The sequence below is a fragment of the Megalops cyprinoides genome, chromosome 16 (genome assembly GCF_013368585.1).
Source record: "Megalops cyprinoides isolate fMegCyp1 chromosome 16, fMegCyp1.pri, whole genome shotgun sequence".
Lineage (NCBI taxonomy): Eukaryota > Metazoa > Chordata > Actinopteri > Elopiformes > Megalopidae > Megalops > Megalops cyprinoides.
Genome location: NC_050598.1, coordinates 11722294 through 11737651, shown reverse-complemented (window position 1 = coordinate 11737651; position 15358 = coordinate 11722294). Strand labels below are relative to the sequence as shown.

The window sequence follows — 15358 nt, the reverse complement described above, 5'->3', positions numbered from 1 at the left end:
AGTGGGTGTACCAATGAAGCCATCAATGCAGCTAGCAATTAAGTGTTGAAACATTCCCTTTGATTTATTCAGTCAAAAGTTCATTTGTGAAATTAGTGACCTAACTAGCTAATCATAAATGAAGAATTGCTGTCACGTAAGGTGTGATGCCATTCTCTATTGCCCAATGGGATCTTAATTTAAACCTTGAGCAGAAGAGCACAGATCTTGCTTATAGATTGTATACAGAGTTCAGCGTAATTTATATTCTGAAAAGGCAACAAAATGTTGTATTCTCACATTCAGAGCATGAAACATCAAGATGGTACTTTGCGAATTGAAAGATTTACTTTATTTACTTTATGAGATTCACTAATGATCATAATCCTGTGATGTAACCAGTTTAATTTCAAGGGCCAAATTCTGCCGATATTAAACGCCAGAAAATACTGTTTGTGTATATCTTGGCTTAAAATTATGCCATTCTCATCAAAAATGTACATTTCAAAATGTGAACAGATTTTCCTTCTAATAACATAGACAATGTCTAAATCAAGATACATACATAGGTAATGCCTATGTATGTGTCTGTGCCTGGTCATCAAATATATTCAGACTTTTAACTGATGCATGTTGGACGTTCCATTCTATATATTTAGAATTTCAAGTATATATTGAGTTCCAATTAATAGGTTTGTGTGAAAGCATATGTATTCCAATCAATATATTGCATAATATATGTATGCAAAAACACACTCCCCCTCCCTCTCTCTCTCACAAACACACACACACACACACACACACACACACACACACACGAGCAAATATAAAACCTTTTATCTAATAAATTACAAGCACACTCAAGGAATGCAAAGATCTTGATTTCAAAACTCCAAAATAAAGTTACTTTATACTAATTTTATATTCATTGCTCCTTTGAACATGAGGCTCTTTCATAAACATGAGAACACTTTATTTAAACAGGCAAATACTGTCCACAACCCTCTACATGCTAACCTGCAGGGAAAAAAAAATAATGAAGCATTTTTATGTTTGGACATATGTTTTATTCATGTTTTTTACGAAATACACCTGCCTTGTTAGAAAACAATGAGCATTCTAGAGTGTATTCTGTGTGTATCAGAACTAGCATTGTGTGTATTTACAGCTGGGCAGTACAAAATGGTTTTCTCTTTTTTGTGGAAAAAAAAAATAAAACAAAGGAAAGGTCATTCCAATGCTGGAATAACTTGCTCATTTCAGCACATTATTAACATTGGCAGTGAGGTTGAAGTCTTTGCATTCCCTTCCGCGACAGGTACAAAAACACAGAGAAGATGGACTCTGAAGTCAGGGATGTGCTTCTTCTCATGAGTGCATTGAGATTAAGGCACTGGCACCGTTTCCCTTCTTTACACAGAGAGACCTGTACTGGTTCTGTATCAGTACCTGGCTCTGTTTTCTCTGTTTTTTCTTTTTAGACAGAGCAGGCCAGACTGGTTCTGATTCATTACCTGCAAGAATCGGGATGATACTGTGTGGGAATGTGATGTGGGTTCACCCAACTGAGTGTACAGATTAGATTCTTACGGCATTGTGGGAAAGGCAATGATAATTGGCAAACAAACAATGGCATGTAAAGTTTGTCTGGAAATGGGACTTCAATGCCCAGAGTTGGCTAGGGTTCCAGTAAGGTTACAGCATGGACACAAAGTGGTCATCTGGCAGAGTTCTGAAGCAGAGATGAGCATGTGAATGTCTTCCACAAAACAATATTGCAATTAGGATTTTGTCCCAGGGCTGTGGACTCTGCTTTGACCAGCCAGTTGTCTCCATTGTTGCGCTGTATGGACAGTGAAGGCCATAGTCTGAAACTCAAAACTGACCGACCCTTATTACAGTCACAAGTTACCCTTGTTGAGTCCAAGGTCGCAGTGAACTCCGTGTAAGACATCTTTAATCCACTCACAGTCACAAACCCTACCTCAGGTCCTTGTTTGCTGATGTCATTAGATATAATATAAATATATATAATTTGTCTGGGTTCTCTGTGATTCACACTTGTGAAAGGAGAGATGAGTGATGGCTGTGGGGTCTTCACTACATAGGTGTTAAAAACTAACATGACATTTTCTCCTTAAAATCAGTGAACATGCCCAGTCTGTGTGCACTGCTAATTTAAAGAGCTGTGTTGAAAATTACAAGTAAGTACATTTTGCATAATCAGAACATCATATTTCGAACCAGTACCTTAACATGACATTTTTCATATCTCTGGTCTCAAAGTAAAGTAACCATTTTATCACACAATCCAGGATTCCATCAGACTTCTCTATTTTTATGGACTATCCAACCTCCAATATCTCTGTCCTGCTGTTTGCAATCATATTCCCTGTCAGATTGTAAATGCACTCAGTTCTTTACGTTCTTTGCATTTACTCAGAATTTTCATCTTCTCAACAGGAATGGAATTTTAGTCTGCATATAGATGTACATGATGTACTGATTGTCACGCATTCATTCTTTGAAAACATGAAAATCAGGAAACAAATCAATCAATCAGCTGACCTTAGCTGAAGCAAATGAAATGAAATCTCTTTGCAGTGAGACACGGAGATGGAGAATGATATGTCGGTTGAACATTAGAGGCCATCGTGGCCCTTCTGAGTCAGTCAAAGAGGACATCAGTGTCTGTCGTCCTCGGAGCAAAACTGTCTTTTCCTCAGGTCTTTCTGTCCAGAGGGATGACTGCTCCTGCTGTGTGTTGACCAAGGCGGAGGGTATGAGAAACAGATGGGGGATCCTTGTGTCTTTTTCAGGTGATCACTGTTCTCTCCCTGGTGCTGAAGCTTCAGTACAGTAGACAGACAGCTTTTACACTGAACAGACAGCTGTTATGCTAGAGCGACAGCTATTATGCTGGGCAGACAGCGGTTATGATGCACATCTCTCTCTCTCCCTGGCTCTCCAGATGCACTCCTCTGTTCTTAGAGTTTCAGTGGTGAGGGAACTTTATGGAGGGACGTGGCCTGCCATCTCTCAGTCAGTCAGTCAGTCTGTCCATCTGTGTTCTATAGGCAGACGCTGGTGCTGATCTGGCAAGTGGAGCCAGTACCAGCCTGGGAGAGGAAAAGCTTTCCGTTCGGACACACGCACACTTCAAACACTGCCTGTTTGGAACCCGTGGGCGAGGCCTGACCCTTTGGCAACCTCAGGAGCTTAATTTTACTGGCATCAAGCATTATCTGGAGAGAGAGAGAGAGAGAGAGAGAGAGAGAGAGAGAGAGAGAGAGACATAATCAAGGTATTTATCTGTGCTGATATGTGTGTGTCCACATATTACCACAAATGACATATCCATGGGCACCTCAGTAGAATGTAAGGGAGGAGTACCTTCCTTACCTGTAAGCACATATTGTATAATGCTTTCAATTGAATGTCACCAATGCAAATGAAAACAATTTTCACCTGGGACATTTCAAAAGAGGAGACGTAACACTATTTTTCAGTAAAACATCTTCATAGAAATAAACATTCTGATTAGTCAATTTCATTGGTCAGTGGATTCAAACCCTTGTTACTATGGTGCATTGACCGTGGATAGTAGAACATCATGAAACCTGAAAGGTGAGGCCAGCAGGTCTTTTAAGTCACCCTTGCTTCACCCGCCCATTGGCTGATCATTAGGATTGAAAGCTGTTTTACTGAGGCAACACCCGCAGCATTACAAATGGCCTGTCTGAGCTCCACTCTTCTCTTTGCCTCATGGGGCTCTGACAGCTTGTGCACACACAAGCCTCTGAGAGGCGGAGTCATTACCAGCCGCCTCGGGGAAACATTCCCGCCCAGTGACCTGGAACACTTCAAAGTAAGAGCCCCTGCATGGTTCTCAGAACAGCTGTTATTGAACAAATTTCTCCAGGAGGACCCAGGATCCTGAAATGTGTATGAACTTCAAGAAGTAATTGACTTTGCAGAACTGGGGCCAACAGGATGCTGGGAAGAAAAGACCTCCAACCTGATGTGGAGAAACAGGTTGGCGGGGATGGGATTGGATCTCTGTTATTCATAATGGAATGGAATGGGAATGACAACACATTACTCTAAGACTCTTTCACTGTCTTCCTTTAAGCTTAATGACTTTGTTTCAGTCTTTCAATAAGAACAGACAGTTGCCATAAAGATCTAGACTGTACCACCTGAGATGGTAAATATGATTTATTTTATTCAGGCTCCACTAATCTAGGACAAAAGGGATAGCCTACTTTTCAATTATGTGTTTCTTAGATGCCTGTCTTTCATGTGCAGAAGTAAGGGTTGATGTTTTTTGTACATAAAAATTAGCATCAGTTAGAATGTGCCCACTCCACTCTGAGCGTCAGCAGAACATGGCTGCTCTATGACGGCCAGGGCAGCCAGGGGGGGTGACTAGAGAGGGTGACTACCTGTCCATCCTTGGATTCTAAGCGCATCTCATTTCTGCATGTCGCCTGGATGTCCCCTGCCTCTGCCACGATATGGACACCTTTAGGAGCCTCCATGATCAGGGACCTCGTGGGAGACTCCAGTCTGAAACAAAGAGAGGACTTCTTCCTGTCAGACAAATCATATCTGCTGCCAGAATTTTAATTTCACAGAGTACATAACTAGCCAAACACCTCATTCCAAAAGGTTATTATAAAGTATCATAATACTATAGGTCACTTATAATGCAGGACACTTCACTTTTACATTTATGCATGTCCAGAACATCATGCACAGCAGTTACTAACACCTGTCTTGCTGTCATAACAGTAGCTGTCAGATGTCTGCACAACATCGGGTGATAAAAGGTATCAAGCAGTAGGCTGGGAGGAACAGCAGGCTTAGATCAGGGCTCCAGATACGGAATCAAAATTGCCAACTCATTTTCCTCTTGCTGGCATCTGTCAGGGTCACAACAGCTTGACGAGGAAATGAAGTATTGATCTGATGCCACGACAGAAAACAGCTGGGAACATTTATATTCAAGCAACACACAGTTCCAACTGGACACGGCCGATACCATGCATAAACAAAACAAACGCATTTGATGAGATCCTCCTCCAAAAAAAAAGCAGAGATACAAACACAAAACTTTTATTCTTGGGTTATCACGTCTTGTGAGTAGAAGCCAGTAAAGAGGCGTTACATAAACAGAACAATCCAATTCGTTTCATTTGGCAGGGCAATTAAGAACACTGCTTGAATGAAAATAAATAATTAAGAGTGGATTCTGACCATGTTTTCTAAAAAGTGTCTTAGTTTATAGCTTTAAAGAGCAGAATTACAGCTATAAAAGTACAGTTAAGTATCTAAATAAGTGCACTGCAGAAAATGAATTAAGTCTATACAGGAAAAGGCTGTCGGTGAAAGTGGAATAGACATGTGAAGTACACTAAGACATACTGAGACTGACCAGCATGCAGGAGCAGTGTGGGCTGTAAGCAGCATTGATTTATTAAGCTGCTACCTAAGGAAGCCTCTGGAAAAAAAGAGACGACTTAAAAGTTGGAGCAGAATTATCACCACAGTACAGCTGCACTGTGCTGTTGGCGGGAGAGAAGCAGAGCGTGTGGTAGGTGTCAATGGTGCCCGCACACTGAAGAGGCTGTGGCAAACCTGTCAGCTGCCTGCGAACAAGCCACCGTCTCATCTAACCAAACAGGTGACACCTCTCCTTCAGCCAGGTGGGCCAGGCGAACAGAGGGAGTGCTGTTTCAGAGAGGGGCAGCCGTTCCCCCCACATGGTGTTTATTGCTCATTATTTCTGTCTGCATTTGCATTGCCCGCCGGGTCTCGTCCGCTTGCCAACTTCACCTCCTCCCTGGTATTGGCTTTGTGTTTCACATGTTTGTTTTACTTAATGAGAATCCACTTTAATTCGATTTTGATGAGCATCCGGGCATTGATCAGGGGGAAGAGTTCCTGTCCAAGAGCAGCACGTGCCAAGACAACAGGCATCGATCTTGTTAAGCAGAAATCACACCATGAGACAGGTTTCTGCTTTTAACTCCTTCCAAATATGGCTCAAAGGAGCTAGAGCAAGCCATGTGGATATTATCATATATCCACCTTCTCTGTGATTTCAAAACAAAACTTACCAGGAAAACAGCATAGATTTAAAGCTATAGACTCTGTGTACCACAATTATTTGTGCTGCGTGACAAAGTGAATAAAAGCTTTGGCCAGTATATTCAGTGTGTAAAGGCTGTAGAGTGTATCCACAATGTTTAAAAGCTGTAGAGTGTGTCCACTGTGTCTAAAAGTTGTAGATTTTATCCGCAGTGATTAAAAGCTTTGGACCGTAACCACAGTGCATAAAAGCTGCTTGTGCCTGCATGTGCCTCTTACCTCAGCTCCTTGAAGGGCTCTGCACGGACATGGGGGGTTTCCACAGACCTGCTAAACACAGCTCCCTCCGCACCTGAAATCCAACATTAAATAAGATGCCTGAGTACTGTTGGTCAGAACCAGAGACACTTCAACTGCTGTCTGTCAGAACCAGAGACACCTTACTACTGTCGGTCAGTACCAGACATACACCTAACCCTAGAAATAATCTAGAATTCCCAATTCCCAAGGTTCCTGAGTCCACCAAAACTAAAATTTGATTTGATGTTATGATGCTCGTAATGGGAGTAACTCACCAGTGGGTCAAATGATTCTATAAAACGGGGAAGGGCAATCTTGCCATGATATTTAGAATGGACTTGACTATGCGATGAGTGCTGGCATGACAATATATCACTCATTTTTCAATAAACACTACTGGTGGTGGAACTTGGAGTAGTGAGAGTGACAGTAGAAAGACATAAAGTCCCCAGGAAACACATTTTCACACACACACACACACACACACACACACAGACTTATTCACTTGGGTCTCATTAAAACGTACAGGAGTGCTGTGGGTGCATGTGAAGTCCTAGGAAAACAATGGCTGCAGACAGCAATCCAATTTCACAGATTCATCGATATTGTGATATATCACAGTTCTATTACAGCTGGCCCCAGATCAGTTCACTGTCATCCATCTTTGACTGTAAAGTGGTCAATGTCTGGCTTCCAGATGTTCTCAGTGCAATAAATCTAGAGACAGTACATTGGCCTATTTTTCAATATTCCATTGTTTGGACCTGACACCTTAATTTACGCCTCAGACCTTAAGCTTTCAGTGACTTATTTTTTCTCATCTCATACAGAAAAGTCAAGTTTTTTTTTTACTCATGACATTCTGTAATGCACAGGCACTAAGTGTACATAAACACATCCAGTAAAATCAATAAAGCCATTTATTTTTATTTTGGGTGCCTCAAAAAAAACCGCCCCATAAGTGATTTTATCAATGTGCTTCCATTAGGCCGCCCCGGGCCCCCTGTCAATCTTTCCGTGAGCAGCCTTGTGTGTGTGCATGCGGCAGGACATCTCACAGGTGTTCTGGAGCATTATAAAAATTCCCTTAAAAGCTCTTGTGCTGTGACAAGAAAGCCCACAGCAAGTGAAAAAATGCTATCCGTGTCATTAAAGATTTTGTGCCTCTCTGATCAAGGTTACCGGGTTTAAAAGTGTGATATCCATCATATTGACACAGGAATTTTTACAAAAATGCAGACCCTGACTCTGTTGCATCATTGAGATCAGATCTGGATTTAAGCTTGAACACTGACAGTGCCATATTCACCTTGCTGTTGCTCAGTTGTTTTATGATCATTCATTATTCATCAAAGAAAAAGAAAAGTGATGATTTTCCAAAAGTATCTGATTGAATCACAGGTAATTAGTGTTATGCACACACTCACTGGTGTGGGAGTGTTGTTAGCCTGGTCTGACACTGTTGCTCATTCAGCTTGAATGGATACACTTCTGTTCTTTTCTGCTGGCAGTTGCTCTGGATAAGAGCGTCTGCTAGATGAATGTAATGTAATGTAATGTATTGTAATTAAAATGCTAAAAACCAATGATGATTAAGCCCACTGATAATGTTTTTTACTGTAATGATTCAATATTTGTCATTAACATTTTTCCTCCTGTGTGTGTATGTGTGTGTGTGTGTATGTGTGTATTTGTATGTGTTCAGGGTCCTGTCTTTTATACAGACCTTACAACAGATTATCTTTTGGGAATCTTCCTCACATTGACCTTGAATTAAGGTGTTTTTTGGAATATTTGACTACTGTTTGCATTGTAAAAGTAAATAATAAAAGTAATCTGATAACAGTGGTCTGTCTCTGTCACTACAGGGTAGGGTAACTGCAGTGACACAATAGCAAATGAGAGCAATTTAAAGTACACCAAGTGCCAAACATTGTCGTTGATGTGAATCCATGAAATGACCACTGTTTTCAAACAAATGTATTCAAAAACTCCTGCAGCCATGTAAAACGTCTGGAAATACTGGTGCAAAGGTACTAATCATTGGAGGTCAAACAATGCTCTGTAAAACTCTTAATGTGTCTGCCTATGTGTGATGCTGTTTACCTCCTACATGCCATAAGCCCTGCATCAGCACCCCCCCACCGAGCTCGTCAGCATGAAGGCCACTCTCGGTGGAATGCTTCAGAGCATAAATGCAAACCTTGCCGACAAAACACAGCAAGCAGGAGAGCTCTACACAGCAGCCCCAGAGATGCATTCAGCATTAGACTTTCCCTAATGCTGAAAGCGGGAACAGTGTATGTAAAATAACAGACACAATGAGGACAGGCAGGGATGGGCTTTGGCTCCATGACTTGGAGGGGAGAAGATTGCTGAACACACAGCTCTTCATACACAGAGGAGCGTAGTAGTGCTTGAGTTTAGAGAGAGGGCGCAGGAGCGGCAGACTAAATAACAGAGTATAGAAGCCAACTCCCACACTGCCAGAGCAGGGAGGTGTCAAACTGGGGGTGCCATCACACCATCCTGTGCTTGTGTCTTTGAAAAGCCCTATTACAGCCCCATCTTCCTCAGCAACCAATCAGCATGTGCTTTTTGTTCAGAGGCGGGAAAAACCCTTCTGTGCATCAGTTGTTGGTGCTGTTCAAATGATCAAGAATCCAAGCTTTTGCAGCACCAGGAAGAAGCTGAACCACCATGCTTAATTAAGAGTAAATATAGAATTCTGAGAATCTTTATCATTGCAAAGTCCTCCTTTGTGAGGAATGCCCTGTGGATCTCTCCAACAGGTGATGTGTCATTAGGACTTAAAAGTGATGCACTGCGTGGCTCTGGATGCAGTTTATACCTCTCTTATGTAACATTCCTGTGTTCACAGTTTGCCACTGTCACCTCCCAGAATTCCATTCCTCACATAAAACTTATGAAGACACGATTATACATGAGGCACAGTCTCTGTATGCCTGTTGTATAATCAATCAATGTGTGTCTGAGAAATCCCACTCTCCATCTTCATGATTAGGAATGCAGGAAAGCAAAGAAAAGAAAGGGGGCAAAGGCGTGACATCACAAAGCTCTCTGATGATTACTGTAACAAAAGGCCCATCGCAAACTGAAAAAGCACACAGATCTTACGTTTGTTCTAAATGGCATGTTTGTCAAGTAATTTCCCATCATGCTTTTTATCTATTTGTACTGCAGATGCCCCGATTCAGCATGACTTACATGGATTACATTTGCTCTGCGTTTCAGTGATTACAGCTGGGTATTTACTGTGGCAATTCCCATTAAGCACCACGCACCTGCCCTTGCCTAAACCCCTGACTGAAGCCCTTCCGTTGTCTGAGCCTCCCTCTCCTGCCCTTGGTTCAGACTGAAGAGTCTGACATCAGCACATGCCTGGTTGTCTTGGGGCCACTTTCACGCTCATAACTATCCTCAAAATCAGAATGTTGCACGCCAGTGAGACCACAGAATAATGATCTCAAATCAGCCGAGGCCATCTCCAGGAAGTTGCAGAGCCTTTAGTAGAAAAAAATGGGAGAGAAATGTCAACACTATAGAAGGGGGGGTGGGGGGGGTGGGGTGGGGGGTGTTTACTGGTGGCGCCCAAAACACTGTAGCCGTGGCAACAAAGTCATTTTTTTCCTGCTGCTCACAGCGCGCTGAACTCTGGTCTGACCACTGACTTTCAGTTTAAATTAGTTTCTTCTGCAGAGTGTCAAAGGGATGTAATCATGACAAACTGAACTGTCTCAATTACACAAAAATCAGGTTCCATTATAACGCTGTGTTTCTCCTGCTGTAAGACTGAATCATTAACTTTTTTACATGATAAAAAATATGCCCAGCCTTTTTTTTTTAGCACCAGGCAAAACGTTTGATTCATGCTGACAGTCAATGATCTGCTGCCTGTGTCTCTTTTCGTGCACAGGGATTGTGGTCCGTTTTTGCTTTCCTATTATTCTTCTCCTGCAATGCCAACTGCAGGGAGACGCAGCACTGAACGGCTGCGACTATCCTCTCTGTCTGTGTTGATCAGGTGTTTACAGTCAGCACACCTGCTTTTCTGGAAAAAGGAAAAATAAGTATTCGTCTCTATACGCAATAGTGGCATGCTCCCGCCATGCAAATTTGGCGGAATGGCATGGCCGAGAAACCTAAATGGCTATACCATCTTTATCCACTGCAGTCACTGTCCACCTTTTTCTCATGGCTGAGAAAAAAGATAGATGGACAATGGAATTCTATGGATGACACAGCAGTCCAGCTCAGTCTTATGGCGGTGCCAGCAGCCCCTTAAAACTGGGCAGGGGGGCACACCCTGGTATGCACATTACTTAGGAGGGCTATCAGTGACAACCTCATGGCCTTTCTGTCTGAGCAGAAGTAGTTTAAAATGTTCATTAGGAAACATGATCTAAGCATTGTTATTCACTCCGCCCTTTTGGGTGAGCAAGATTACGCTGGTGCAGCCAAGTCATGGCAAGATTCAGAACAGCTACACTGAAGTAAATCTGTGTGCATCTGGGCACCAGGGAGCAGTCCTCATCACTGCTGATTTTCACCCCAGAGCTCTCGGGTGAAACAGGAGGCACTGAGTGTGAATACTGAGTAGTGCTTATTTAGCTTGCCTCTATGCACGCCCACCAAACAAATTCATACAGCACCTATTTCTGTTCAGTTTTGCCTTAACAAGCTCATCTATGAGTCATAGAAGCCTTTAAAACACGCTGTGGAATAACTTATCTTAACTGCAGGCCATCCTATGAAAAGGCTTTTATATTCAATATATGGTTCAAACCAATTAGTGAGAACGGTGCTCACCAAATTGATTGAAGCATTGTTATCCAGTGAATGGATAATGAATTATCACATGCTATCAATCACTTCTTATATATATATTTAAAAACAACAAGAACCACAACAACAACATTTTTTTTGGCAGTCACACAAAACGTTCACAGAAAAATCGTTCCAACAATGTAATGTGAATCGCATTGATGATCCAAATAATGCTTGAAGGGGTACAAAATAAATATTTAGATAGTATTTTGATTTCAACATTTACGCCCATGAGAAATGTCATGACCACCTTTCAATATGAAATCCCAAGTAATTTACATTAAATTGAGTAAACATAGCAGAGTGATGAATGACGTCTCATGATAATCCATATACCAAGGGCACAGGAAAACGTGCTTGAATTCATTTTGTGCACATTTCCTAAGACAGGACAATCAGTGACCTCATTTCAGTAATGACACACAGAGAGTCTGATCACAGCTTATACTCTAGAGTGCCCAGAAATTAGCGGTAAAATAATGTATTGCCCGTCAGTGCTCCCGAGCTTGCACTCTCCTGACATAGAAATATTCTGTTTTAGTGAAAGCAGTCCCAAGAAGAAGGATTTGTAATGATGATTTGAGACAGCACTGAGCACTGCAGCATCTCGGTAAACAGCGGAACACTCAGGTAAATCTCCCAGCGCTCGTCTGACCCAGAAACAGCCGCGTAATTTTCCTGACAGCCCAACCGGAGTTCGGCTTCTAAGCATAACATTGAAGTGTCACATATTCCAGCCTCCCATATAAATGCAATCTTTAAGACAATCTTGGCAAGATGAAGTAACATGAATTATTTTTTAAACCACAATTGTTACTGAAGAAATTTCAAGGTGCTTTAGCAGGAAAGTAATTTCTTTCTTCTAATTTTTTTAATTCAATCAACTAAATTCTTTAACTTAAACTAAGGACACACACTGTATACTGTGTGAATTTCTCTGCTGATTGAATGTGAAAGCTGTTGCCAAGAATCATTTTTCTGTATTCAGACCTGGATGTAATTACTACTTAAACTACACATTTAGTCCACTGTGCTGAATGAGGCTGAAGATCAGTTTCCTTGTAAAACTACAACAGTTAAACATGTAGACAAACTGGAACCTTCTGTATATGTATTCAGAATCAGTTTTGTGGCTTTGAATATCATTAAGGTAATTAGGGAAGTATATACTGCAGTTACGTGGCATCACAGACACAACCACAAACCATTCTTCTCCTTCCCAGAACATGTTTGTGGTTGTTTGGCAATGAATTAAGCTCCAGCTGAGAAGGATCCTAAATGCCCAGCATGATAAATAACATGGAATAAATGGGCTAATTAAAGGCAGGCAAACAGGAGTCTGACACAGGAAAGGGCATCATGGTTTCTGCTCTGGCGGTGCACCTTTGCACCATTTCCAGGTGTGAACCCGTGAAGCAGGCGTTGTTCTTGTTCTCTTGTTTATCTGGTTATTTCTGATTCCGAGGCTGTGTGCAGCAGGAGAGAGTTGTGATTGGGCCAGCCACGGGCTACCACCCTGCGTTTTCAGCTTGTTTAGACAAGATGCACGGAAGCTGCGGTTTACTCCAGACAACCCCTCTTCTTCCATTTCCCAAAGCAGCCTGGCTTGAATTTGTTATTTTGTATTTTTCATTCACCCCAGCCCTCAGGCTTGGCAACAGGAGAAAATACAGAGGGGTGCACTTGCTATCCACAGGGGTGTACAAAAAGTCACAAAAAGAAATACTGTGTAGTCATCGGGATATGAGACAACTGTGGGTGCATTGAGGTCTGTCTGGGGGTGCAAAACACCCCTAAGCACCCCCATAGCACCGACCTACCAGCCCTCCCTGGAGGGTGCCCTGCCTAAGGCAGGGGAACACATGTCCTCTCACACACATCACAACCCAGTGCAAGGCACTTGGGATAGCACCTCATAGTCTATGTCATTGACAAAAGACTATATACTGCAGACCTGTGACATTTGCAAATTTGTTCTTCCATAGTTTTGCATATTTGCACCAGAAAGCACTTGTCCCCTGTATTAACTGTTCTGTTCTGTCCTGTATAACTGTTCTAGTACTGAACTAAGTGCTTACATCTTACATTGTTTAATGTGATAATGGCATCATTACATAATACATAGTTGTTAATATTATATTATATTATGTATTTTATTCATATATAAATATGCATAAAATACATAACATACAGTATATGTCAGAATATCCTGGTACTTTGCAGAATTCATCATGCCATTGATCTTAACTAGTGTCCCTGGTCCATTGGCAGCAAAACATCCACAAAACATCCTCCCCATGACCCACCCCCATATTTGACAGTAAGTATGAGGTGCTTCTCCTTGTATGCATTCCTGTTTTGCCGCCAAAGATGCCAATTCAACTTTGGTCTCATCAGACCATAGCCTGCCCTTCCAATCAAAATTCCAATGGCGTCTGGCAAACTCCAGACACTTGGTTTTGTTTTGTTTTGTTTTGGCTTTTTTCACAAAACCCTTCCAAAGAGCTTGTTGGTATGGAAGCAGCGTCTTATGGTTGTTTTTGATTCATGATTACCCCAAGATGCAACCAAGCTCTGCAATTCGTGAACCTTGGGTTCTTTATTGCCTCCCTTATCTTCCTCACTCTCCGTGGGGGTGACGTGCTCTTGTGTCCTCTTCATGGCAAGTTTGCAACCATTCCATATGTTGTAAACTTTCTGATTATTGCCCTTACAGTGCTATGTGATATATTTAACCATTTATGTATTGTTTTGTAGCCATTACCGGACTTGTAATGGTCAATTACCATCTGTCTCTTTTGAATCAACTGTTCTGTGGCTTTTCCCATAGTGATGGATGACAAAGGGATTTTGCATGCGTGTTACCTCATTTCTATACCCTAGAGAAACAGTAAAGGATATACTGACACAATGTAGTTCCCTTAGACAAAGATTAACTTGATTAACTAAAATTTCATTGCCAATTTAACTTTGTTTGAATTTATGTACAATAATTGTTAGGGGTGCTAATAATTTAGACACCTATGGTTTTCAGAAAAAAATGAAAAACAACAAAACATGAGAATAAATGTATTGAAATAAAAGTATTTAGTTTTCACATATGTTTGAACATAACATATAGGTTAGTGTCTGTGTTGTATATTATATGCATCCTGTTTTTTCTTCATTTTAGTCAAGGGCACCAATGATTCTGGGTCTCGCTGTATATTTTTAAATCGGCATCAGATCCCCTTCTGTGTACAGGTCTGCTATTGGTACAGTACAGTACCTGCGGATTTCCCCATGTGCAGGGATTTCAGGAACCCATCCTCCTCAGAAGGTCTCCTGGTATTTAAAAATTTTAAGACATGTACATGAAACGTTTCCAGCCTCAAAAGTGAAAAGCGCTAACCTTTAAAAATACATTTTATCCTTTCAACCAAAGCCTTCCTCGCTCTTTGGACACCCTGCCTTTGAAACTTGTCAGGGTGTGTTTGCTTCCAGGAAGCAGAGGATATCGCATGTCAGAGTGATGGGTGTTCATTTCTTCAGTGGGTAAGTGGTGAGCGCTGTGGTGCAACATGGCCGTCCTGAAACGCCCAGGTCAGCACCCCACATCTGTTGTGGTTCAGATGATTCACACAACCTTCACTGTAAAAGCTGAGATCCTTGAAATGAATGGAAGGCACATATACAGTTGATGCAATCCAATGTTTTTGTAAAAGGCAGAGCCCTTTATGTAGGCAGCATTCATCCTTCCAGCATGTCACATACAAAGACTGTCACAAACTGTCAAACCTAAGGCTTTTTTTAGTATTTCAGTGAATGTTAAAATCAAATAACTACTATACACATATCAAAAACATTAGCTGTCACTAAAATAATTATGTAAAGTTAAAGACAAATGTATTGCGGATAGTGCGTGGGCCTGGATTTAGTCTGCCTGACAACAAATCATCAGAGGACATGAGCGTACTCGACTGGAGACAATAAACCACCGCTTTATGAAAACACTCCAGAACCAAAAGTGATTAGAACATTTCAAAGGTCATCCACCAAATAATTTGAAGTTTTCTGACTGATCAGCCATGAAAGTGATAGCGGGGGAATCTTTCTTATAATAGCAATGGCAAAGTCACGGAGCAGCGAAGTGCCTAAC

General features: G+C 41.6%; 1 protein-coding gene across 1 annotated transcript in view; it reads right to left on the bottom strand.

Annotated features, from left to right (window-relative positions):
- Positions 1 to 2615: 2615 nt before the first annotated feature.
- LOC118791483 (delta-sarcoglycan-like) overlaps positions 2616 to 15358 on the bottom strand; it is an 81385-nt gene continuing 68642 nt past the window's right edge. Inside the window, exons 6-8 of the mRNA XM_036548852.1 lie at positions 6352 to 6424; positions 4425 to 4548; positions 2616 to 3224 (exon numbers count right to left, since the gene is read on the bottom strand). Coding sequence (XP_036404745.1) covers positions 3051 to 3224; positions 4425 to 4548; positions 6352 to 6424 — 371 coding nt within the window. The 3' untranslated portion in view covers positions 2616 to 3050. The remainder of the gene's footprint in view (positions 3225 to 4424; positions 4549 to 6351; positions 6425 to 15358) is intronic.